Raw genomic sequence first — 22,473 nt, 5'->3', positions numbered from 1 at the left:
AGCACAGGCAGCGTCGCAGACAACCCTCAGGACAACACATTGCGATGTGGGGCAGGCAGTGTGACACGGCAGGCAGTGTGACATGGCAGGCAGTGGGTGACACCACACGGGTGTCACAGGCCCTTCGATGGGGGCTGTGCCAGGGGCCAGCGGCTTTGTTGTTCTTGGAGCATCAGTAGTTTCAACTCTGGGGCAATGGCAGAGGAAGGGCTTGGTCGCCTCTGCTGTAGGACTGAAGGTCTGACTGGGCACAGAGGCTTGGGCTATGGGGCTGTGGGGCAGTAGCTTCATGCTAAGGGTTCAGTGATGAAACAGATTGTCGGAGGATGCAGCAAGGCCGCAGTGCCTAGCAGCACAGGAAAAAATATAAATAAGAGGTGAACATCCAATCATATGTGAAGGCTAGTGGTAAATTATAGGTAACAGAGCTAAGAATAGTGTTAGTATGTAAGATTCTACAGGACAGTGTGTGAGTGCAGCTGTGTGAAGAACAAGATGTAATATTCTGGATGGAGCAATAAAAGCTGAATTTAGGCCATCATCATAGAGTGCCCAGTTTTATTATTATGGTTGTCCTCGTATTTAATACAACAGCAGATGAGGGGATCAGGCTCAGCTGTGGAGCACTGAAATGGACTGTTTGTCTCAACTATGGGGCTGCAGTTTTGCCAAGGAGCATCAAATTCAGTGATGGGGCAGTAGCAGAGTCTGGTGGCCCTGGCCATGAGGTAGAGGCTTTTAGTGGTGGATCTGGTGGCTTTTGCTATGGGGCAGTGCCATTAGCAGGACCCCATGTCTCCAGCCAGGACTCCTGCCATGGGCCAGAGGCTCCAGCTATGGGGACAGCACCCTGACCTCCTGCTCCATGTGTTTCCACAGGTAAAATGTGGGTTGCAGAAGGGTCAACCCCCACCCAGTGGAGCCTGAAGGATGGGACCCATGCTGGACACTTCCTGGCTATGGCTGACAACCTCCGCACCATGGGGCAGCTGGTGGATGTGGCTGTGGGACCAGAGGGTGACAAGGCTCATGCTGTGGTCCTGGCCTCCATCAGCTCCTTCTTCCTCCACTTCCTGGAGGGCAGGACCAGAGAGCTTCACCAGGACCCCCCACCCCATGTCCCTCTGCCACCTGGGGCCACACTGCAGGGCTGGCGGGCCATGCTCGCCTTTGCCTATCAGGGAACGGTGCCCCATGGCCAGGAGAAGGAGGTGGAGGAGGCTGCCCGGGCCCTGGGGGCCCCCCGGCTGGTGGCCGCCTGTACCCTGCGACTGGAGATTGACCTCAAGGAGGAAGTACCTGAGCCCCTGGAGGAGCAGTGGGAGACACTAAGAGCCATGGAGCAGCTGCATGCCAATGGTCTGGGCTGTGACCTCCAGCTCCAGGCAGGGGACGAGGTCATTCCAGGTGAGCTGGGGGTGGAGGTCCCTATGAAGGGCTGAGGAGGGGGACAAGGCACTCTGCTGGGGATGAGGCTCTAGAGGTGCCTGCAGGGCTGCTCCCCTTGGCGTAGTTGGGAGTTTGGTTGGCACTTGAGTTTTGGGGGCTGCACAGTGCAGAGGGTCCCCCTCTGCCCCCCACCATTCTTCCTCCTTCCCCATAGTTCAGCGCCTGGCCCTGAGCTGCTCCTGTGACTTCTTCCGAGCCCTCTTCACTTGCCCAATGCGGGAGGCCACCCATGACCCTTCTGCCCCCCTGGTCACGGGGCTGTCCCCAGCCGAGCTGCGCCTTCTCCTCTCCTTTGCCTACACAGGAGCTGTAGCAGGGCCATGGCCCATGGTCCTGGAGGCAGCTGAGACCTCCCTGCGCTACCAGGCCTGGGGGCTCCTCACTCTCTGCCTGGATGTTTTCACCCATGGCCTGACTCCAGAAACTGTCCCAGATGTACTGACCTTTGCTGTGGCTTATGGGCTGGACGAGGTGGGCCACGTAGCAGAGAACTACATCCTGGCCACCTTCCCCAGTGTGGTGGCTACACCAGCCTTCCTAGATCTTCCTGCACACCTTCTCATTCGCCTCCTCCGCTCTGATGGTCTCAATGTCCTCCATGAACTGGAAGCCTTGGAAGCAGCCTCCCGGTGGCTTATGGCCAACGGAGATGGCCAGGAGGATCTAGCCAAGGAGGTCCTGTCATCTGTTCGCTTTGCCCTCATGTCTGGCCTGGAGCTGAAGAAGGTCCCATCTGTGACTGCAGGGGTAGCTGACCCGAAGGTCCTCCGCGAGCTCGTGGTATCAAGTTTCGCCCCCATGGCTCAGCTGCCGTGCCGGGTACGTTCCTTGCAAGAGGTGCTGGTGGTTTGTGGTGGAGACAAAGTGACGGGCAACCTGGCTGCCCGGAAGCCCAGCAGACACCTCTGGTTTGCAGACCGCTACCTCAGTGCTGTGGGGCTGGTGAAGCAGGTTGAGTGGCGGGCACTGGGACACTTTCCTGATGGCCCACGCTTCCGCCATGCTGTAACTGTGGTGGGCAACAATCTCTACGTCCTGGGCGGAAAGCACTACTACGGGGTCCATGACACCCTGACCAGTGTCTACAGGTGAGAGCTACAGAGGACTTGGAGCTGCCATGTGGCACCAGGACATCGCGGGATCAGAGGAGGTGTTGGTGGAGCTAGAGTTGCCCCGTGGACCCAAGATATTAGGCATTGCAGCTGGTCAAGTGGGCCCAAGGCATTCTGGGATGGGTTGGGTGTAGGACTGAGAGGTGTCCTCCTACTCTTGGGTGTTACATGCTTTTTGGGGATAAGGCTGGGAGGCTCCTATCTGGAGATGCCTCAGGTCATTATGGGTTTGGTATTGCCCAGAAGGAGGGGATATTCCCATGCAAGGCTACCATGTGACCCCAAGGCATTCTGGGACTGACAGGTTGTAGGTGGGTTGTTGCCCTAAGCGGTGCCAACATGAGCTTTTGGTGTTGTAGGTAACAGGTAGTCTCTTGCCACTTTACCTCTCAAACCCAGGTACCAGCCTATGGATGATTCCTGGGAGCGTCTGGCCAGCATGACATGTGGACGGAGCTACTTTGCTGCTGTGGCACTTGGGAATTTCATCTATGCCCTGGGGGGCAGCTCAGGAGAGCTCTACTGCACAGACACTGTGGAGTGCTATGACCTGGCCAATGACACCTGGAGGTGAGGCTGCTCCAGCAGATGCCTGCTTCCCTCTACCTCGGACCCTCTTGCCTTGGCTGTGGTACCCACTGAGTGCTTTGGGTCACTGAGCCTCCAGTGGAGGATGGGCCTCCAGTGGCCTTTGGGAGGGGTCTACTGGGTGCTGACCAACTGTGTCCCTTTGGGACTGGATGTTGGCTGGTGTTGCCTAGTGGGTGGCAAATGAGTTTTTGGCCAGTAGAGTTTACTGGAGGTCTGTTGGCCATCTGCCAATGAGACAAATAATTTGATTCATCTCACTGGCAGAATGTTCATGGGGTGCTCTGTTGGGTGTTGGCCAATGTTATTCATTGAAGGAGTTCACTGTGGGTTGACCAATGGTGTGGGTACTACAAAGCGTTGAACAGCGGTGTCCCTTGGGTATCTATTCTGTGTCAGCTGATGTTGCCCACTTGGGCTCACTGGGTGTTGGTGAGCATTGTCTGCTCAGCAGTTGAGACATGGCTCACTGGGCAACCCCTGGGTGGTCAGTCACTGTGGGACAGTGCTGCTTAACCTGCCCTTCACCCCTCCCTCTTTCCTTGCCCAGGAGGTGCCAGCCCCTGCTGACGGCTCTGTGTGGGCACGCGGCGTGTGCCCTGGACGGCGCACTCTACGTGTCGGGTGGGTGTGATGACGCGTGCCAGTGCCAGGCATCCCTGCTGCGCTATGTCCCGGGTGCATCTGCCACGTTCCTGGCCCCCATGAATGGCGAGCGAGCTGGCCACATCATGGAGGAGGCAGGTGGGCAGCTCTACGTGGCTGGGGGCCTGTGCCAGAGGGCTGGGCAGACTGGCTACAGGGACCAGCTGACTTTTGAGGTCTACAAGCCCAAGCAGAACATCTGGGTTGTCCTCAGCCCCCTGCCCCGTGCCCATGTAGTTGGGGGTGCAGCTGTGCTGGGAGGGGAGCTGCTTGTACTGGGAGGTTACAGTCATGAGACCTACCAGGACACGCACTTGATCCACGCCTACCAGCCAGGTGCCCAGCGCTGGATCACCCGAGGCACCTTGCCCCATGCCTATACTGACCTACAGGCCTGTGTCCTCACTGTACCCACTGCCTTGCGTGGCCCCAGCAGCCTTAAGGACCCCTTGAGATCACCTCAAACTCCAAATAATACTTAGGAGGCCTTAAAAACAGTGCACCCCATACTGGGATCCCCAGGTAGCATCAACCCTTCACCCCCAGGGTACATGACCTAGACTGTGGCGATCCTATTGGAACACAAGGATTCCCCATTCTGTAGCCTTGTGTCTCCAGGAACACTCAACTCCCCCCCCCCCCCTCCAGTTTCCCCCCCAGCCCTGAGTTGAATAAAAGTTGCTCCTGAACTGCTTGTCTGGGTCTTCTTGTTTCTGGTGGGGAACCCATACACCCAGGTGCTTCTTGCAAGAAACAGGAGGAGAGCAGGAGATTGATGACCTGAGGGTCCTGGATGGGTGGTGGGGATCAGGAAGTGTGTGGTGGGCACTGGGGCTCTGGGTGCCTATGTTCACTGGCATGGGGGAGGGGATCTGTGTCTCAGAACTGAAAGACATCTTGGGGGGCATGGAGGATCCTGAGGGAACAGAGTCCTGGAGGTGCCAGGGTTTGGGGGACTTGACAGTGGAGTAGATAGGGGTCCTAGGGGCTCTGGCGTTCCTGGGTGGTTTTGAGATGACTTGGATTCCTGGAGTGACCTGGAGTGCTGTATGGAGAAGTGAGAGAATCCCAGGGAGGACTTGCAAAGGAGAGGCAGAGGTAATGCAGATTCTGGGAGACACTGGGGACCAGTGGTACCTTTGGGGAAGGAACTGAGTGGCCTCAGACATGTAGGGGAAGGTGGGGAGGTTCTCATGGCTCCCCAAAATAGTATTTTAAGTGTAGTCTAACGAGTGCTGAGCAGAAGGGGATAATCACTTCCCTTGGTCTGCTGTTAACCCTGTTAACCCAGCCCAGGTTCCATTTGTCTCCCTTTGCTGCTGGGTGGATTGCTGAACCTTGTTCACCTTTCTGTCCACGAAGACAAACAGGTCTTTTTCCACAGTTCTGCTCCCCAGCTGGCAGTGTTGGGGGCCTTGTTCATGTTGCAGATCGTGACAGCACTGGAGCTGCTCACAGAAATAGACAGGACAGTGTGGTTGGAGGACACCACCAACAGACAGACAAGAGCCTTCTTACAAACGCAGTGTGTGTGTGCGTCCATGGGCACACTTGCACAGCCAGAGCTTGACCAGCAGACACGCTCACATAGATGAACACTCATCCCAGCTGGCCAAGCACAGGTATATGTTCCTAGGGACCAAGTAGTTAATCTGGCAGAAGGCCACGCTGACCCATAGCAGTTGGATGATACATTTGGGGCAGTTTGAACTGCAACAGCAGTTCAGGCTGCAAAAGTGGTTCATAGGATCCAGCTGCTGCATTTGTGCACCAGTGCTGGGGCCAGCCATTTGACCCCCATCAATGATGACCACTGTCTCTTTTTCACACCTCCCAAAATGTTTATGTGATATCTGCACAGGTGGTCACAACATTATGCCAGTCCCTGAATGCTTTGTCCCCTCCCAAACCTCCCATCCTACTCTCCCATTTGGGTCCTACTCCCACGGTGGGTCATGTAGAGGCACCAACACCTACACCTTCCTTATCACCTGCCAGTAGGAGGCTTTTCCCATGTGATTCAGTACTATAGGGAAGAATCACACATTTGGGGCAAAAGTCAGGAATCTGGGTATAAGTGTGTAGTTTTGGATGCCAAAATACAAGAAGAATCTGAAGCTATTAGAGAGCATTCAAAGGAGGCCACAGACATGGGGGAGGGTCTAGAGGGGAAGGGCATGAGTAGCAGTTAAGGGTACTTGGCTTGTTCAGCAAGAGGTGGACACTGCAAGACACTGAGGGGAGACCTTATTGGTGTCTGCAACTTCCTCATAAGAGGAGGCAAAGGGGCAGGCACTGAGCTCTGCTCTCTATGCCCAGTGACAGGACCCTAGGGAATGGCTGGAGCAGCATCAGAGGAGATTGGGATGCATATTAGGAAAAGGTGCTTCCCTCAGAGGGCGTGTGGGCACTGGAACAGGCTCCCCAGGACAGTGGTCATGGCCACAAGGCTGCCAGTGCTCAAGGAGTGTTTGGACAATGCTCTCAGGCACAGGGTGGGATTGTTGGGGTGTCCCGGGCAGGGCCAAGAGTTGGACTTGATCCTTGGGAGTCCCTTCCAACTCAGGATATTCGATGATTCTATGATTCCATGGACTTTTCCTCTCCATCTTCACTATTTCAAGTACCGAAGACAAATTTGTCATTAACTGTGCCCTGCCAGTACTGTGGCAGGTCCAGTGAAATAAAACCAGCACTGCTTTGAAATTCAAGCACACAATATTTATTATGTGATTAAGAACATGGCACTGAGTGGAAAGCTTAGCACATCTTTGCATGCATCATTTGAACAGAAGCAGTTGGGACACAGAGCACAACAGAAGCTCTGCTTGCCCTTCCTCACCCTGAAACCAGGCATTGGCAGCCCCAAAATATCACTGACCAATTTAGGACGTTATCTTCCCCTGTCAAATACCCAAGTAATTATTTTAGCTCTAGAAACCTCAGGCTGGTGGAGAATACTAGAGGAAGAAGCTGGATAGCTTTCTCTGGGCAAGCAGATCTTTCCCATGTAAAACAAGCATGCATGAAGCAGAGCCACAACCCTCCATCTCTTCCTCTGAGCATACAGAAGTATTTATAAGGTGTTGCCAGCATGTTTCACTCTGACATCTCCCATGGCATTGACACCCCTGTCCAGGCTATAAGCAGAGAGGGTCCTCAGGAAGCTGAGGTCTGTGACCGTCAGGTTCCTGGAGAAAGGCTTGGCCGAAGCGCGTGGAGGACTATGGTGGACCCACAGCTCCTTTGTGGTGCAGAAGGAGGAACTTGCAGGAGGACTACGCTGTATCCCCAGATCTTTAATTGTGCAGTAGGTGACCTCAGGGTATAACTCTACTTCCTTGATGGTACAGAATGTGGGGCGCTGGAGGGGATTTTTGAAGCTGCTGAGATGCATCACAGGGCTTGCTGTTGACTCCCTCCACCCCAGCAGCGGATACTGCACGTCTTGGGTCTTCAGGGACTGATGCCAGAAGGGTTGTCCCACCAGACACATCCAAGCCAGCCAGCCTGCTAAAGCTAGCATGGTCAGGACCAGCAGAGCCAAGGAAAACAGGTAGAGCACCCAGTGCAGCAGGCAGCAGTGCCTCAGCAGCCACTGCCCCCACTGCGGACCTCCCCCACCTGCCTGCAAATGCAGCATGGGTGCAGCCTGTCCTGGGATGGAGCACGGGCACAGGGGAGGAGGTGCAGGTGGGGAGGAATGGGCAGGCTGGGTGAAACGTGTGGGGTCCAGGGGAACTGGTGGTGTTGGGTCACAAGAGGAAAGCATGGTGGTGGCTGACATCGAATGAGGAGATGAAGATCTAGCAATGGAAGAGGCCTCCAGCATGGCAGTCAAAGGTACTGCTGTGGAGGTGTTGAGAAATGTGCCAGTGGATGCCACAAGAGTGGCATAGGTAGTACTGTCAGCAAGGGTGGTTTGGGACAGGCCACTCTTGGTGGGAGGGGTGCTGCTCATGGTGGTATACAGTGAGGTGGCAGAGACGAGGGTGGTGGGTCTGTGCAGGGTGCTGGTAAGAGTAGCACTGAGAATGGCAGTGCTGGGGGTCTGTGTGAATATGATTGTAGGATTGGATGGTCTAGGAGTGGTGGTACTGGGGGCTCTGGTGCTTGTGGGCATCACAAGCAAAGTGCTTGGGGCAAGGGTGGAGGTACAAGGGGTGCTCAAGGAAGGTCTGGTGGTAGGGAGGAGAGGCCAGGTAACAGGAGAGGACACAGTAGTGTGCTCTTTGGGGATGGATGGATGTGGGGAGAAGGTGGTCATGGTAGTTTTCTCTATTGTTTCTTCCCCATAATTATAGTCATCCTCTCCACCCTCATCTGCATCCCCCATGTTGCCACAGTTGGGTTTGAAGTCAATGACAGGCTTCTGCCGATGCTCAGCAGGGCTGTGGCACAGCACCTTCCTGGGGGCAAGCTCCACCTTTGTCTCCTCCAGGCCCCTCTCTGGCTGATAGACGCTGCCATCGTTCTGCTGGATCCAGCTCCGCAGGTAGCGCAGGTCACAGTCGCAGTGCCAGGGGTTCTCAGTGAGGAAGACATACATGAAGAGATGCCCCTCAGGGAAGAAATCGGTGGGCAGGGTTTGCAGACGGTTCCCTGAGAGCCAGAGGGTCTCCAACTTTTTCAGATCCTGCAGCAGCTCCTTGGGGAGTTCCTCCAGGAGGTTGTCTGAGAGGTCCAAGTCCTCGAGTGCCCTCAGCCCTGCGAAGGCCTCCTTGGGCAGCGTGCGCAGCTGGTTCCCTCTCAGGTCGAGGTCCTGCAGGTGTGGCACAGTGCGGAAAGCCCCCGGGGCCAGTGTCACCAGGCTGTTGTGGGCCACAGCCAGGCGGGTCAGCGCGGGCAGGCCCTGCAGGGCGGGCAGGGCCTCCAGCGTGTTGTGGGAGAGGATCAGCTCCTTGAGGGATGGCAGCGGGGCCCCAGTGTGCAGAGTTGTCAGCCCATTGTCGGATAGGTCAAGGTCCTGCAGCTGGCTGAGGGGCAGGAAGGCGGAGGTGGAGAGGGACACCAGGCGATTGGCACTGAGCAGCAGGATGCCCGTGTCTGCAGGCAAGTCTTCAGGCACTGTGCTGAGAGCCTTCCCTGTGCAGTTCACCTCCAGGAGGTCCTTGACCTTGTTCATCTCCGAGGGGCAGGCCTGGGCTGGGGGCATCAGGGCCACGAGTGTGAGCAGGAGCAGGGCAGGGACTTGCATGGCCTGGAGTAGGAGAGCTGAGGGGCATGAGTGTGAGCAGTGCCTTTCTTCCTGTGCAAGCACCATTTGCAGCAGAGCTGGCATCCCCTGACAGACCCTCTGAGCTCTGCAGCTCCTCCCTAGGAGGGTGGAAGGGAGGGATGAATCTCACACTGACTGACAGCACCCATCCCATCATCTTGTCCTTGGAGGACAGCAGGCTCAGCAAGGAGATGTCATTTCTGCCTGTTTGCTCACCTTGCTCTCCTCCGTAGGGAGGGAGAACCTGACTCATGGGCCTCACTGCAGTAGTTCCTTCTCCTCTTGGGTAACATTTCTGTCCTCACCCGTTCCAAAGCCATGGCTCTGCAGTGTTCTTGTCCCAGCATACCCACACCCAGCCCAACCCAGACAAACTGTGTGGTCAAGGAGGCTCCCTGAGTATGCTCTTACCTGACACCAGCTGAGCCCTCTGCTAGATTTGGATTCACAAGGTGGGAACACGAGTCATGCGAAAAGAGATTCCCATGCACAGATGTGGCTTCCTTGAGTGCCCGCACCCCTGTAGACACCGGGACTCACCTGCGGATCTTCCAGTGTTTGCTCTCCTGCTGCTCTGTCTCCTCCTGCCCACAGCCCAGGCACTGCTCTGGGGCAGCGGGAGCGGGGTGCTGCGCAGCCCACTATCAGCATCCACAGCTGTGGGAAGGGAGCTGTGGCTTCCTGAGCAGCTAAACCCATCTCCTGTCCTTCCACACAGCCCTCGCTCTGACCGCACCGCCACACCTCCGTCTCTTTGTATCTCAACTTTATTTCAAAGACTAAGGCAACTGCAGCCTTTGTGTGCAAATGGTTGTGGCTTGCTGCAGCCTGCACTGGATCCTGCTACTCAAGCTGTTTTTCCCTGTAGGACCTGCAGAAGCAGGAGAAAATAATTCCACTGGTTTCTGGAGTGGAAATGGGCAGGTTCTTAACATGCCCAATGGTGTCAGCATTGGCCTTGGCTTCTGAGAGGGGGTTGAGGTGGTCATAAAATGCCTGTGATGATGGAGAAGCTCTTACATCTGGGCACAGGCCCATCTGGACCAGGATGCCTTGAGACTCAGGGCATCTCTTGCTGTCCTGGCATCAAACTGGTAGGAGTGGGATGGACTGAGGTTCCCCTCCCCCAGCAAATGTAGTTTAAAGTTCTCTTCACCAGCTTGGCAAGCCTATGAGTGAAGATGCTCTCCCCTTCTCTGGGAGTGTGCAGGAAAAAAAGGAACCTAGACATACTGATAACCAGTCCCCATGGTCACCTCTTGCTCCTTCTATCCTCCCAAATGACACTGGTCAAGCTCCAGGCACCTGCAGCTCCTCTGATGCTGACGCACATTTAAAAAACAAAACACCCCCGGAGATTTTGCCTGTATGTCCTCAGCTGAGGGTGAGGAAGCTCTGCTTCCCCCACTTCATTTTTATGCCTCAACAAAAAATGTTGCAAGATTCAGACTAGAGGAGAGCCTTGAAATCAAAGGATAAGTGATCAAGGAGGCTCCAACTTCACATTTTCACAATTGCCTTTAAAAACCCAAGAGTTTGGATCCCTTCTGGGTAGGGAATAGTCCCATTCCTAGGGAATAGTCCCATTCTTGTCTGAAAGCTACTGGTTGTCTGGCTGAGGATAGACACAACCCACACAGAAATGAGAGCTCATTCCTGAGTTTTTCTTGGGGCAGTACCCTTGGAAAATTTCTTTGCTGGGCTGTTTTAAAGCCTGTAACTGCAAGAAAACTGCCCTGATGAGTTGAGGGGAACTTATGGGCTGGGGTAAAACCACCAATCTTCTGTTTCCTCAGTTCCCAAGAGCTGGCAGCACAGCCTGGGTGGGAGAAAGGCAGAGCCCTCCGTTGGGGGGCCAAGAGAGGGACCATAAGACTCAGCCAAGGGAGCTGCACCCCACCAGAAGCACATCCCCCAGCCTCTGTGACAACAGGACCCCAGTGCATGTTCCCACCAGACGGGAGAAACAACTTCCCCCATTTCCTTGTTTCCCAGGGACTTCTGAGGCCATTGAAAACTACATCTCTGTGCAACCACACAGTTCAGCTGCCAAAGGTGTACAGAGTCACTCATAATGAAAACAAAACAACCCACCAGCCTAGGATCAGATATGTATTGAGGGAGCACAAAAGGATCAGAGTACATCAGCATGCAGAGAGGACTATGTGTGCTTGTCCAGCTCAAACCTAGCACCTACATGGAGACCACTGCCATGGCCTCCACAGAAGGACACTGTCCATGCCAGTTCCTACTCAACACTGAGCTCTCTTGTGTCTGCACTATATTTTGAAAAGATATTTTAAGCTCTGTGTCTAATGGAAATCCCCCAGGTAAGTCTGGGTGCTATCAGGAAATAGCCCAGAATTTACTCTAGGTTGTCAGCACATCAACAGTCAGGGATGGAGTCCTTGACTTGGCGCAGGATTTGGGAATTCACAAAGTCAGTGTTCTCTTTGGTGACCAGAGATGGGACCTAAGGACATGGCATGAAGCTGTGTCAGAGGAGGTTTAGGTTGGATATCAGGAAAAGCTCTTCCCCCAGAGGGTGGTGGGCACTGCCCAGGCTCCCCAGGGCAGTGGGCACGGCCCCAAGGCTGCCAGAGCTCCAAGAGCGTTTGGACAACGCTCTGAGGGACGGGGGGGATTGTTGGGGTGTCCTGGGCAGGAGCAGGAGTTGGTCTCAATGATCCAGATTGGTCACTTCCAATTCAGATTTGTTTCTATGACATTGTGGTTCAGTGTGGTTCTGTGGTTCCATGGTTCTATGACATGAGGTTATAATGCAGTGGGCCCAGAGCACTGGCACAAAGTTTTCATGTTTATCAAAGTGCCTTTTTGTTGCAGGATGAGCAAGTCAGATTTTAATCTGGTTTATGCAAGTGAGACTTTGCAAAGGTTTGTTTTTCTCCAAAGGTCTACTGGTTTTGTAGCCTAACAGAAGCAAAAGCAACTTAAGGCGGATCAGGAGAGAATCTTTATGCATTAGGAGACTCCTTTACTGACTTTTGAGACCATTTTCCTCTTGGCATTCAAACTATTTAAAAAGTGAGAATAATTTTGCTACCTTTGTTTGGTTATCAATACTGAAGGTTTCTTGAAAGGTGTTGTTAGTGTGTTGAGATGGTAAAAGTTCAAAGCTAAAATTTGGCTTTTAGATCTGTAAAGCAATTCTCTGAAGTGCCATGTAATTACATATTAATATCCATTCTTATGAACTAGCTAATGCTTTTCTCTGCATTTGTGGTGTTTCCAGAATACTCCAATGCTAATACCCTGAGCCTGAAGAACTCATCAGTGACAGGAGAGTCCTGGCTGGAGCAGTTACAGCTGCCAGCAGAGCAGAAGCTGCATGAGTATGAAGCATTGGATTCCTTCTGAGGGGTGTCAGTGTGTGAACTTTTTGTATGAATATTAGTTTACAAAGGCATTCAGACTCTTATCTTGTTAAAGCTGTTATTAATTCTTGTTGTTGAGGGGTAGATTTTAATGTATCTGTCCCAAAGTAGACTTACATTTTTAGGCCTGCTGGGATGTGGGGTTCAAACTCCAAAAATAGCGACTTTTAAGATCATTCCATTGGGTTTGGTCTTGGGGTTGATTCCACTGAGAGCCAAGTTGCAGATCCTGTTTTCTCTACATGAAGAGATTCCTTATTGTATGGTTTTGCTTTTATTGAGTTTATAGTAATTACAAGTACACATTGTAATAAGTGTATATTATTATAATAAAGTTGTAATTTGTTCTCATCTCAGAAGAGACTGATTGTCAATGTTTGACTATTTCTGGCATTTGGGAGAGGTGGGGGTGGGGTGGGGGGTATGTGGCATGTATTCTTAAATCCCTGATGTGGGGCTTTTGCATACTAGCTGTAGAGGAAAGAGCAAGGGTTGCCAGATGTTGACCTGTGAAAACAAGAAATTTCATCCATAAATGATTCCTATTAGTTTCCTAAAAGGGCCTAAGGGGCTATTGGAAACCAAACTGTATCCCAGTTTGGGCTGGGATAAAGTTAAATTTCTTCATAGTAGTTCGTATAGGGGATGGGTTTTTGATTTGTGCTGAGAACAGCGTTGATAACACCGAGGAGTTCTAGTTAAAACGCCTCCCATTTTTAGGGTCAGGATCTGAATCTTCATCTCAATGACAAACAAAAAAACTATTAAAAAATGTTGAGCCCAAACCACAATTTCAAGATCCAAAGGATTATTTTTCAGATTCAACCCCATGTTTTTCAAGCACAAACCCTATTTATACGATGCAATCCTCAAAAGTATGGAGACCAGCATACATTTCAAATCACCAAAGCACTCCCAAATCAGTATTTGGGAGAAAAATAGTCTATTTAAAGTCCAAAATCTTGTTTCTAGACTACAAAACCTCATTTATATGTGCCAAGGTTTATGCTTTAAAAGTTCAAAGACTCATTTAGAGGGACCACAGCATCATTTTTAAGGCCCAAGGTCCAAAGCCTTATTTATAAGTCTAAAAGCTCATTTTTGGCCCCAAACCTTCCTTTTTAGTTTCCGAAGCCTCCCTGTCAGGGACCAACGCCCCATCTTTAGGATTCTGTCTGTAGTTTGGCCAGCTCAAAGCCTTCTTTTAAGCATCAATCAACCATTTCCTCATGCACTTATGAGTAAAGTAGGTCCTGAGCTACTACAAGGAGGGTGAGAGTAGTCATCCTTCCTCCTCCGTGACAGTGTGGGTGTCCCCCATGTCACACTGTTTGGAAGCAGGTCAGCCCAAACAGTCTGGCTGCAGGTGGCTTGGCTTCAATAGCTTTTTGGTCAAGCTGAGGTATTTCTACCTCCCAAATGGGACAACTGAGACAGGGAGCTTCAGGTTTTAAGGGCTGCAGAATGTCTGTCATGGCTGTTGCCACCGAGGATTAACCCACTGGTGTGAGGCAGACCAAGACGGAATTCTGGGAGAGGGTAGAGGCCACCTTCAGGATGCCCAGCATCACCCATAGAGGCACAGATATCTGCAGCTACCACAGGAGTGTCACCAGGACCCACCACTGCAGTGTTGTGGCGACTCCAGCCACCTTGAGGGTATTTACATCTGGGGCTGGGGAGAGCAGTGCTTGTCAATGCCCAAGGGTGCTGGAGGGTTGAGAGCCAGCAGATGCAGAATGAAATTTGGTTTTCCTTTGCTTTCCACAGCAAATGGCTGCCTGGGACACAGTGGCTGGCAACACCCAACAACAGCTGTTGATGCACAAGGTGGGACAACACCTGTATCTTCCTCATTCACCCAGAGAAGTGGGAAGTCCCCTTGGCTATGGAATGCGGCTTGCAGTTCCCTTTGCTCTCCTCAGAAAGCAAGAAACCCACCTCAAAAGATCCCACTCCACTTCCAGGAAACCACCTCAGAAATTAAGAGCTGAGGTCCAAAACTGAACGTGTTCAGGGATTGCTTCCACACAAAAGGAACCAGGATAGAAAGCTGTTGCTGGCATTTACCTTTCCTGTGCAGCCTAAAGCTTCATTTCTTGGGGCAGGAGAGGTACCAGTAGGTTCACCTCCTTTCCAGGGTCTAAAGGGTCATATGTAGTATCTCACCTATTAAATATTTTGTCCCTAAAGCTTTCATTTTAGGGCCAAAATCCTAATTTCTTGTCTTCCAACATGTCTTATATTACCTTTTTCACCTATAGTACCTGATTTGTAAGGTCCAAAGTTTCATTTGTAGGGTAAAGGCTCATTTATAGAGTCCTAAACCTTCTTTGGAGAGTCCAAAGAGTAATTCTTGGGCACGAACTCCCTTTTTACTTTCCACAGAGTTTCTCTCTGGGACCAAAACTTCCTCTTTAGGGCTTAGTTTGCAAATTGGAAGGCTCAAAGCCTTCTTTTAAACCTCCAGAGCTTTGTAGGGGCACAGACAATTTGTGGCATCAAAGCATCCTTTGAGGTTGGCCATTCTTTGGGATTGGGCCCAAGAATGATTATCTTTTGGGCTCTGTAAGAAAGGCTTTGGACTTCACAAATGAGTCTTTGGACCCTACAGATGAAGGACCTTCCAAATAGGACCTGCGGCCTTCAAAACAACACCGTGAGCCCTTCAGATAAGTCTTGGGGTGTGTGCCTAAACAAGGGGAGTTGGACTTTAACCAGGAGTTCTTGGGCCATAATAATGAAACTGTCATGTCCTAAGAAAGGACTATGGTTACTAAAATATATGAATACTAAAGGTATGGCCTTAAAATTGGGATTTTACACTCTAGAAATCAGTTTTTGCACCTTCCAAATGAGGCTTTGGACATGAAGAACATAAGGCTTTGAGCCCTTTAGGAGCTAAAATGAGGTTTTGGATTCCAACATGCTCTCCTGACAGGTGGATTCCAAAGAATCCTGGTGCTTTTTCGTGAGATGAGCAAGCCAGGGTGAGAGAGCAGCTGGGTGGGGGCCTGGCAGTCAGGCAAGGTCCACCCAGCACAGTTGCTGAAGTTGTTCCTTTGGTACTGCTAGTTCAGTGTCAGCCTGAAGCTGACCTCGAGGGCAGAGAAAATTCATTGGAAATGAACCATTAGAGCCCAGGTGATTTGGATACAAGTCTCAAGGACACATTCTAGCACCTGGGAAGAATGAAACAGAAACCCCCAGCACCCTGAGTGTGCCAGCCACAGCAGTGATCAGGCTCACAGCCCTCAGCAGCCTTGAACTCTTCCAGTTGTTGCAGCTCCTGGAAGAGACAGGAGCCCTGCTGATGGATGAACAGACCTTTGCCAGGGGAGGTCCAGTGACTTCCAGCTGTGAGAAGTGTCCAGGTTGTGGCAGCCACAGGGTTCTGTGGACACAAGATGACATGCCCCCTTGCAGCCTCATGTCACAAAGGGGCAGAGATGTGGCACCTGTCCAGCAATTTGGACTTCCCCTGCCCAATGTTTGGTATCCTGAGAAGCAGGCCTACAAAACCTAGTTGGACTGAGTTGGCTTTCAAGATAACTCAGCTCCTTTCTTTGCTACTTGTGTGCATGTATTTTTCCAAGCATTCTTTGTCCTTAGCAGCAGCTACAAGCAGCAATGAAACCCTTTTCACAGCTGAAGCTGTTCTGTGGGTCACATTTGGGGTTTTTTAAATGTTGAGCTACAAATACAGTCTTTCCCAACAGGTGATGGGATTACTGCTGATCTGATCTTTCTGGGGGAGGATCTTTGTTCTGGAGGACATCCTTTGTTATCCAGAGCTTTTCCATCTGTTTGTGAGAGGAGCAACAGTCATAACAGGAAGCAACTCCTGTGAGTCTCAGCTTTACCAGCAGGCTTGAACTTTGTGAATGCTCATAGACAACCTGGCTGGCACTTCATCCCTGAGCTTCAATGCCCTGACAACCTAGAGTGAAATCTTGGGTATTTCCTGAGAGCAGCCAGACTGATGCAGGTAGCTTTGGTTAGACACAAGAATATGCATTTGGTCATTCTGCCACTACACACAAGACTTTGAAAGAGGACATTGATCATAGAACGAGCTGTCACACATAGGGTCCCTGCTCGGTACTTCCTTGTCTTCTTCTAATTACAGACCGAAAAAGGGAAGACTTGGCCTGAAAATCCAAGGCTCTAGGAAAGGGAGGTAGCCTGAGGGCCAGAAATCAGAGTGTGGTTTTGTTGGACTTTTGGCAGACTAAGCAGTGGAACAGACTGTTTTCCAAAACTGTTTCCCTGCCAGCAGGTGTCAGTGGGGTGTTAGGCTTTCCCAGTGTTTCTGAGTTGGCGGTTAGAGCTGATGTCCTTGGTGCTCCTATAGAGAACTCAAGATTTGAATACGTTTTCAAGCAACAATATTGTCACATCTCTTCAAATGTTATTTTCTTGCAGTCATTGCCGAGGGAATGACTCCACCACAAAGGATCCTCTTCTCCCCTGAGGAGATTTGCATGGACTGGCAGCAAAGACAGAGACCTGGACCGGGACTCCGCAACCTGGGCAGTACTTGCTACATCAACGTCATCCTGCAGTGCCTGACCTACACCCCCCCTCTGGCCAACTACCTGCTCTCTTGTGAGCACAGCCAGTTGTGTGAGTACTCTTAGGAACATCTCCTTGTAAATCTCTTGAGCACATCCCAAGGATTCCCAGAACCTGGAATTGCATTTAGGAGAAAAACAACCCTTCTTTGGCAGCCCCATGAAGACACTTGTCCTAGTGAGGTGTGTTTATCTTCAGGAGGGTACCTCTTTCTAGCCCCATGTCTCTGTTCCTGCAAGTTAAACCCTCTTGGACTATTGTGTGCCAGTTTAGCCTCCCTCTGAAGAACATTTTCTGTGCACTAAAATGAGCTGGGCTTGCTGGGACATTGGCACCTTGGGACAAGAGGAGTGAAGACTGTTAGAACTTCAAGATCTCCATTAGGTTTCCCATGGCTAGGTGGGATTTGCTAACCTGAGAAACTTCCCTCCCTGCCTCCTCAGGTTTTCAGCAAGGCTTCTGCATGATGTGCATCATGGAAGCACATGTTAGGAAGGTCCTGCGTTCCTCAGCCAGCTCCATCTGGCCTAAGGCTGTCATCAGGGACCTCAAACGTAAGTAATTTCAGGTGCTTCAACAGGTTCTATCCTCTTCTTGCAAGGTGGAACTACTAACTTCTTTCTTAGTCATAGGAGAAGAATTTGAGCCTGACACGGCCGGAGATGCCTTTGAGTTCTTATGCTGTGCTCTCAAGGCCATGCAGAGAGCTTGTCTGGGTGGAAGCAGCAAGTAAGCATAAGTAAATAACCTCTTCAGTGTTCCCAAGCCTGTTGGACTCCTTGATGTGCTCCCATCAAGGAAACCTTATAATTCTCTTCCTTGCCAATTATTTCCAGCTTGGACATTTCTTCTCAAACAACTACCATTGTTCATCAAATATTTGGGGGCCTTCTGAAATCCAGAGGTACATTTCCACAACTATTGCTCTGCTTGACATTGGTTTTGCCCTTCTGTCTGATAAACAGCATGGTCCTGTGACTGGCATAAACTATCACTGTCAATTTAGTTCCTCCCTCACTTAGCATTTTGATTTTTCTTCCAGTCACATGCTTGAGGTGCCAAGCAGTTTCTGATTCCTACAAGACCTTCCTGCATATCCTTTTGGATATCAAAGTAAGAGGGCTTGCAGTTGTGCTTCAGGAGGTAGCTTTCCAGAACTGAACCATTTGTCTTAAAAATGGATCCTGCGAGCACAAGAGAACTTTGTGGTGGGTGGGAAGGGGAATGGACATCCTTCTGCAGAGGCCATGGCAGTGGTCTCCTAGTTGTGCTGTCTCTAAGCTGACCAAGTAGCATTATTCCTTCTGCGCCCCTGACATACTCTCCTCCTCCTTTCCTTCGCCCTCCTTCACATCTGTCTGGTTCCCAGGCTGATGGCTTGAATCAGTATTCACTACTGATGACCCTGCACACCATTAGTAGCTGAACTGAGTGGTGGCACAGAGAGAAAGCTCTTGATGGCCCCAGGAACCCCTGGGACATGAAGGAAATGTTTAGCACCACACCCTCCTTCTGCCTCCTTTTGGACACTTCCTGTGTGGTCGTGGTGGGTCTCCTCAGCATTAGCTGCCTGGATTTTCTTATCGACTCCTCAGAAGTGTTTGGGTGAGGATATTTCTCACAGCTCAGTGGCTCCTTTCTCACTCATCCAGGAAGCCTCATCCCTCACTGCAGCTTTGGAGGACTTTGTGACACCCAAGCAGCTGGATGGAAAAAGCTGCTTCAAATGTAGCAAGTAAGACAATTTCTAATGACATTAACACTTCCAGTGTGAAGGAGTTCCATGTCGTCATACAGAATCAAATCCTCACGGAGGTTTAATGCACAATAATGAGGTGCAGCTTTTTTTAATGTGACCTTATGGCATGGAACAGCCTTAAAATACTGTAATGATATGAGACACAGAAGCTTCTCTGGCCTTGCTGTGGCAAGATAGGGTGCATTTCAGCATTTGGTTCTGTGCTTCGTTTCAAGGTGTGAGAAGAAGGTTACCATCTCTAAGAGAGTGACAGTCCATCATGTGCCAAAGGTCTTCACGGTGTGTCTGGAAAGGGCTGCTGATCACACTGGCAAGAAGATCAGCACGGTGAGTATGCAACTGCAGTGCAACCTGCTCTTCCTGGAGCACGATGTTCCCCAAAGCAGTACACTCTTCCAGAAGCTGCTCATTTTGGGTTTTTCATGTTCCCTTATGGGGAGAGGAGAGTTCCTGTGGGAAGACGAGCCTGGACTCTGCTCTGACAGAGCTGCTTTGGCTGAGAACTGTTTCCTGCCACCCAAACCATTATGTGTTGAAGGCTATTTCATATGGTAGTTCCGGATAATTTCTGACACAGTCTCTCTGTAGTTTGTGGAGTATCCTGAGTACTTGGATCTTCTGCCATACATGTCTGACACAGCTGCAGAACCCCTCCTCTACTCCTTATATGCCGTTGTGGTGCACAGCGGTGACACCTGCCTCGATGGACACTTTTTCTGCTACACAAAGGTAAAGAGCAACTTCCCTCCTGAAGGGGAAAAATGTGTGCTGGGGAAGACAAACTTTCCCATTAGTGTTACTGGCAACCAGGGTTTTGGGGAAGAAGGTCTATTTTGAGGCTGGATTGTGTTTGGTTTTGTGTTACCCTTGGTTCGGCACTTTTCTACCTGTGGTGTTGTGGAGAAACCCTGCAGTTCCTTTCCAGAGATGGATGCCTTCCTTTGCAGGCCAGCAATGGACTGTGGTACAAGATGGATGATGAGTCTGTGGATAACTGTGGCATCCATGCAGTTCTCAGGCAGCAAGCCTATTTGCTGTTCTATGCCAGGTAATAACCAGTGTCACATGTTCAAACGTTTCCTTTTCCTGGATTTGTCATTTGTCTTTTCACCCTCCTGAGTGTGAGAAGGGCCACAGGAAATAATTCCTCCTTCAGTGAATCCTTCAGTGCTGTCATTTCTGAATTACCCCACACCAATCCTTCTCTTCCCTTGTTGGGCTTTAGGCTTGCTGTCCTACGTAAACTGCTCCCTTTCTGCCCTCTCAAACTGGTTCACATAGAGAAGAGGACTTAAAGGGGCTTCCAGGAAAGATAGGAAGGGACTCTTTATCAGGGAATACAGTGATAGGACAAGAGGTAAACATTTCAAAGTGAAAGAGAGAAGATTTAGATTAGGTACTAGAAAGAAATTCTTCCCTGTCAGGGTGGTAAGGTGCTGAAATACGTTGCCCAGAGAAGATGTGGCTGCCCCATCCCTGGAAGGATGGCTTGGAGCAACCTGGTGGAGTAGATGTCCCTTCTCATGGTAGGGGGTTTGGAACTAGGTGGTATGTAAGAACCCTGCCAAACCAAACCTTTCTGGGATTCTCTGAAATGGAGGCCAGGGAAGGCATAGAGATAAGGACTTGCTCTGACAAGGGCAGACCTGGTGGGAAGTCCCCAGTCGAATTTCCCACTGGTGACTTTGGTAAAGTCTTCTCTCTATTGTAGAAATCACTCCAAGAAAATTACTGAAACCCAGAGGAGTTTGCAAGGAATGCCCTAAACAGAGGTCACTCTTTTTTTTCTCCAGATGCTCTGATTTGAAAATGAGAGAAATGGCAGCTTCCTCACTGACACCATCCTATGCCCATTCCTTCCTGAGTGAGTGTGAAGGCAGCAGCAAGCAGGCTGGTTCTGCAGGACCACAGGGTCTGCCTGACAGGAAGACACTGACTTGCTGTCAGAGGAAGAATGCCAGGGAGAAGGCCCAGAGTCGATCCCTGCAGAGGGGCAATGATCGCTGTAGCCGGTTTGTCAATAGCACTGACTACGACAACTCAACAGGCAGGAAAAGGAAGAAAACTAGTCCTCCAGGACGTGACCACACTCCTCAGGATGGCACAGACTCAAAACCCTCCAAAAGAAGCTGCCAGAGAGCTCCTGCACCCAGTGCTGCTCAGGAGCAATCACTGCAAAGGCAGAGAGAACAGGGTAGATCACTACGGCAGGGCTATGATCTCCGCAGACGGTTTGTGGAGATCACAGACTACCACCAGTCAGCAAAGAAGAGGAGGAAACACTCATTTGGAATCAATGGGCAGAAGAACCAAAGCCAGAATTAAAACTGCTTGTTGTCCTTGCATGAATAATTTGAATAATGACTGTTTCCTTCTTAGGTTTTGGGGTGATTGGTGGAAATACCCAGTGTGGGATGTTTGTATGATGGTGTTTTGAAAGCTGTTTCCTTGCATCTGCCCATCTGACAATCTCTTGTTTTAAAATATGTAGTTCAAGTCATTTGAAGGGATGTGGGTTGGATGAGCCAACAGTGAATGGGACTGAAACAGGCTGGACGGTTGGGCACCAAGTCTACTGCAGAGCCAGACCTCTGGTGTCTCCCAGAGGTCAGCACCGGAATTGATCCTGCTTAACATCTTCCTTAACTAATAGTCTGTCTGCTAGGGCAAAGGGCATGCTCAGCAAACTGCCAGAGAACACCAAACTGGCAGGAGTGACGCTTAGGCCAGGGGGTCGTGCTGATATGCTGAGTGACCTGGGCAGGCTGGAGAGATGGGTTGACAGAGACCCCCTGGGGTTCAGTAAGGGGAAGTGTAAAGGGTGCTGTGCAGGTGCTGAGCACCAGTGGAAGCTACACAGAAAGCCCGTGGAGGCTCCATCCCTGGACATGTTCCACAGCCCTCTGTGCATGGTCATGGACAAGTGGCTTCAGGTGCCCATGCTCAAGAAGCAGAGGTGAGAACACCTTGGTGACTTCACCCTCCAGGTGACCTCCTGGCCAGCCTCAGGGTGTCGTGGATGCCTAAAAGAGAATCCATCCAGAAATGCTGTCTCCCTAAGGCAACCAGGAAGCTGGAGTATGTGGAGAGACAAGGCCGGAGCAGGCTCTTGGCATGACCTGTTCTCCTAGCAAAGCAGCCATGAGTCACTGGACCCTAAAAAGTCATCAAATAATACAATCACAGAGTCATAGGATCCTAGATTCTTTTGGGGTTGAAAGAAACCTAAGAGATCATCTAGTTCCAACTCTCCTGCCATGGGTAGGGACATCTTCCACTAAACCAGGTGGCTCCAAGCCCATCCTGTCTGGCCTTGGACACTACCAGGTAGGGGGCAGCCACAGCTGCTCTAGACAACTTGTGCCAGGGCCTCGTCACCCTCGCAGGGAAGAATTTTTTCCCTAAATCTAATCTAAACCTAATTTCTGTCTGTTTGAAACCATTTCCCCTTGTCCTGTTACTCCATACCTCCTTGTACATAACCCTGATCTCTTGGAGCCCCTTTTGGGACTGGAAAGTGCTGGAAGGTGTCCGTGGAGCCTTCTCTTCTCCACGCTGAAAAACCCAAACTCTCTGTCTTTGAAGAAGAGGAGCTCCAGTCCACTTTACTGCCTTCTCTGGAGACAAACCAACAGGTCCATGTTCTTTCAAGCCTGGAAATGAAGATTTTGACAGTATAAATGAGGCTTGGGGCCATAAGAGAGGGCTTTGAATCTTGAAGATGAGTGTTTG

At 50.9% G+C, this 22,473-nt stretch overlaps 3 protein-coding genes across 3 annotated transcripts; 2 read left to right on the top strand and 1 right to left on the bottom strand.

Annotated features, from left to right (window-relative positions):
• The first annotated feature begins 883 nt into the window (after positions 1 to 883).
• On the top strand, positions 884 to 4,269 carry KLHL33 (kelch like family member 33). The gene is given in 5 exon segments (XM_027899593.1): positions 884 to 1,407; positions 1,604 to 2,537; positions 2,961 to 3,131; positions 3,700 to 4,241; positions 4,244 to 4,269. Coding segments are annotated over 5 exon segments (2,196 nt in total). The 5' UTR covers position 884.
• Positions 4,270 to 6,548: 2,279 nt separating this feature from the next.
• GP1BA (glycoprotein Ib platelet subunit alpha) lies at positions 6,549 to 9,696 on the bottom strand. Its single transcript, XM_027899595.1, has 2 exons — positions 9,424 to 9,696; positions 6,549 to 8,994 (listed from the first exon to the last, which is right to left on the bottom strand). The coding sequence occupies exon 2, from the start codon at positions 8,989 to 8,991 to the stop codon at positions 6,871 to 6,873; it is 2,121 nt and encodes a 706-aa protein (XP_027755396.1). The 5' UTR covers positions 8,992 to 8,994; positions 9,424 to 9,696; the 3' UTR covers positions 6,549 to 6,870.
• A 4,479-nt stretch (positions 9,697 to 14,175) lies between these two features.
• On the top strand, positions 14,176 to 21,072 carry LOC114065576 (ubiquitin carboxyl-terminal hydrolase 42-like). Its single transcript, XM_027899598.1, has 12 exons — positions 14,176 to 14,237; positions 16,127 to 16,253; positions 16,833 to 17,033; positions 17,426 to 17,536; positions 17,609 to 17,711; positions 17,819 to 17,886; positions 18,025 to 18,095; positions 18,635 to 18,717; positions 18,957 to 19,068; positions 19,330 to 19,470; positions 19,689 to 19,789; positions 20,535 to 21,072. The coding sequence occupies exons 3-12, from the start codon at positions 16,847 to 16,849 to the stop codon at positions 21,064 to 21,066; spliced, it is 1,509 nt and encodes a 502-aa protein (XP_027755399.1). The 5' UTR covers positions 14,176 to 14,237; positions 16,127 to 16,253; positions 16,833 to 16,846; the 3' UTR covers positions 21,067 to 21,072.
• Positions 21,073 to 22,473: the final 1,401 nt, after the last annotated feature.

Source organism: Empidonax traillii, unplaced genomic scaffold, assembly GCF_003031625.1.
Source record: "Empidonax traillii isolate 1590-97213 ecotype Southwest subspecies unplaced genomic scaffold, ASM303162v1 scaffold677:size394641, whole genome shotgun sequence".
NCBI classification, from domain to species: Eukaryota; Metazoa; Chordata; class Aves; order Passeriformes; family Tyrannidae; genus Empidonax; species Empidonax traillii.
This window is presented reverse-complemented; position numbering and strand designations above follow the sequence as displayed.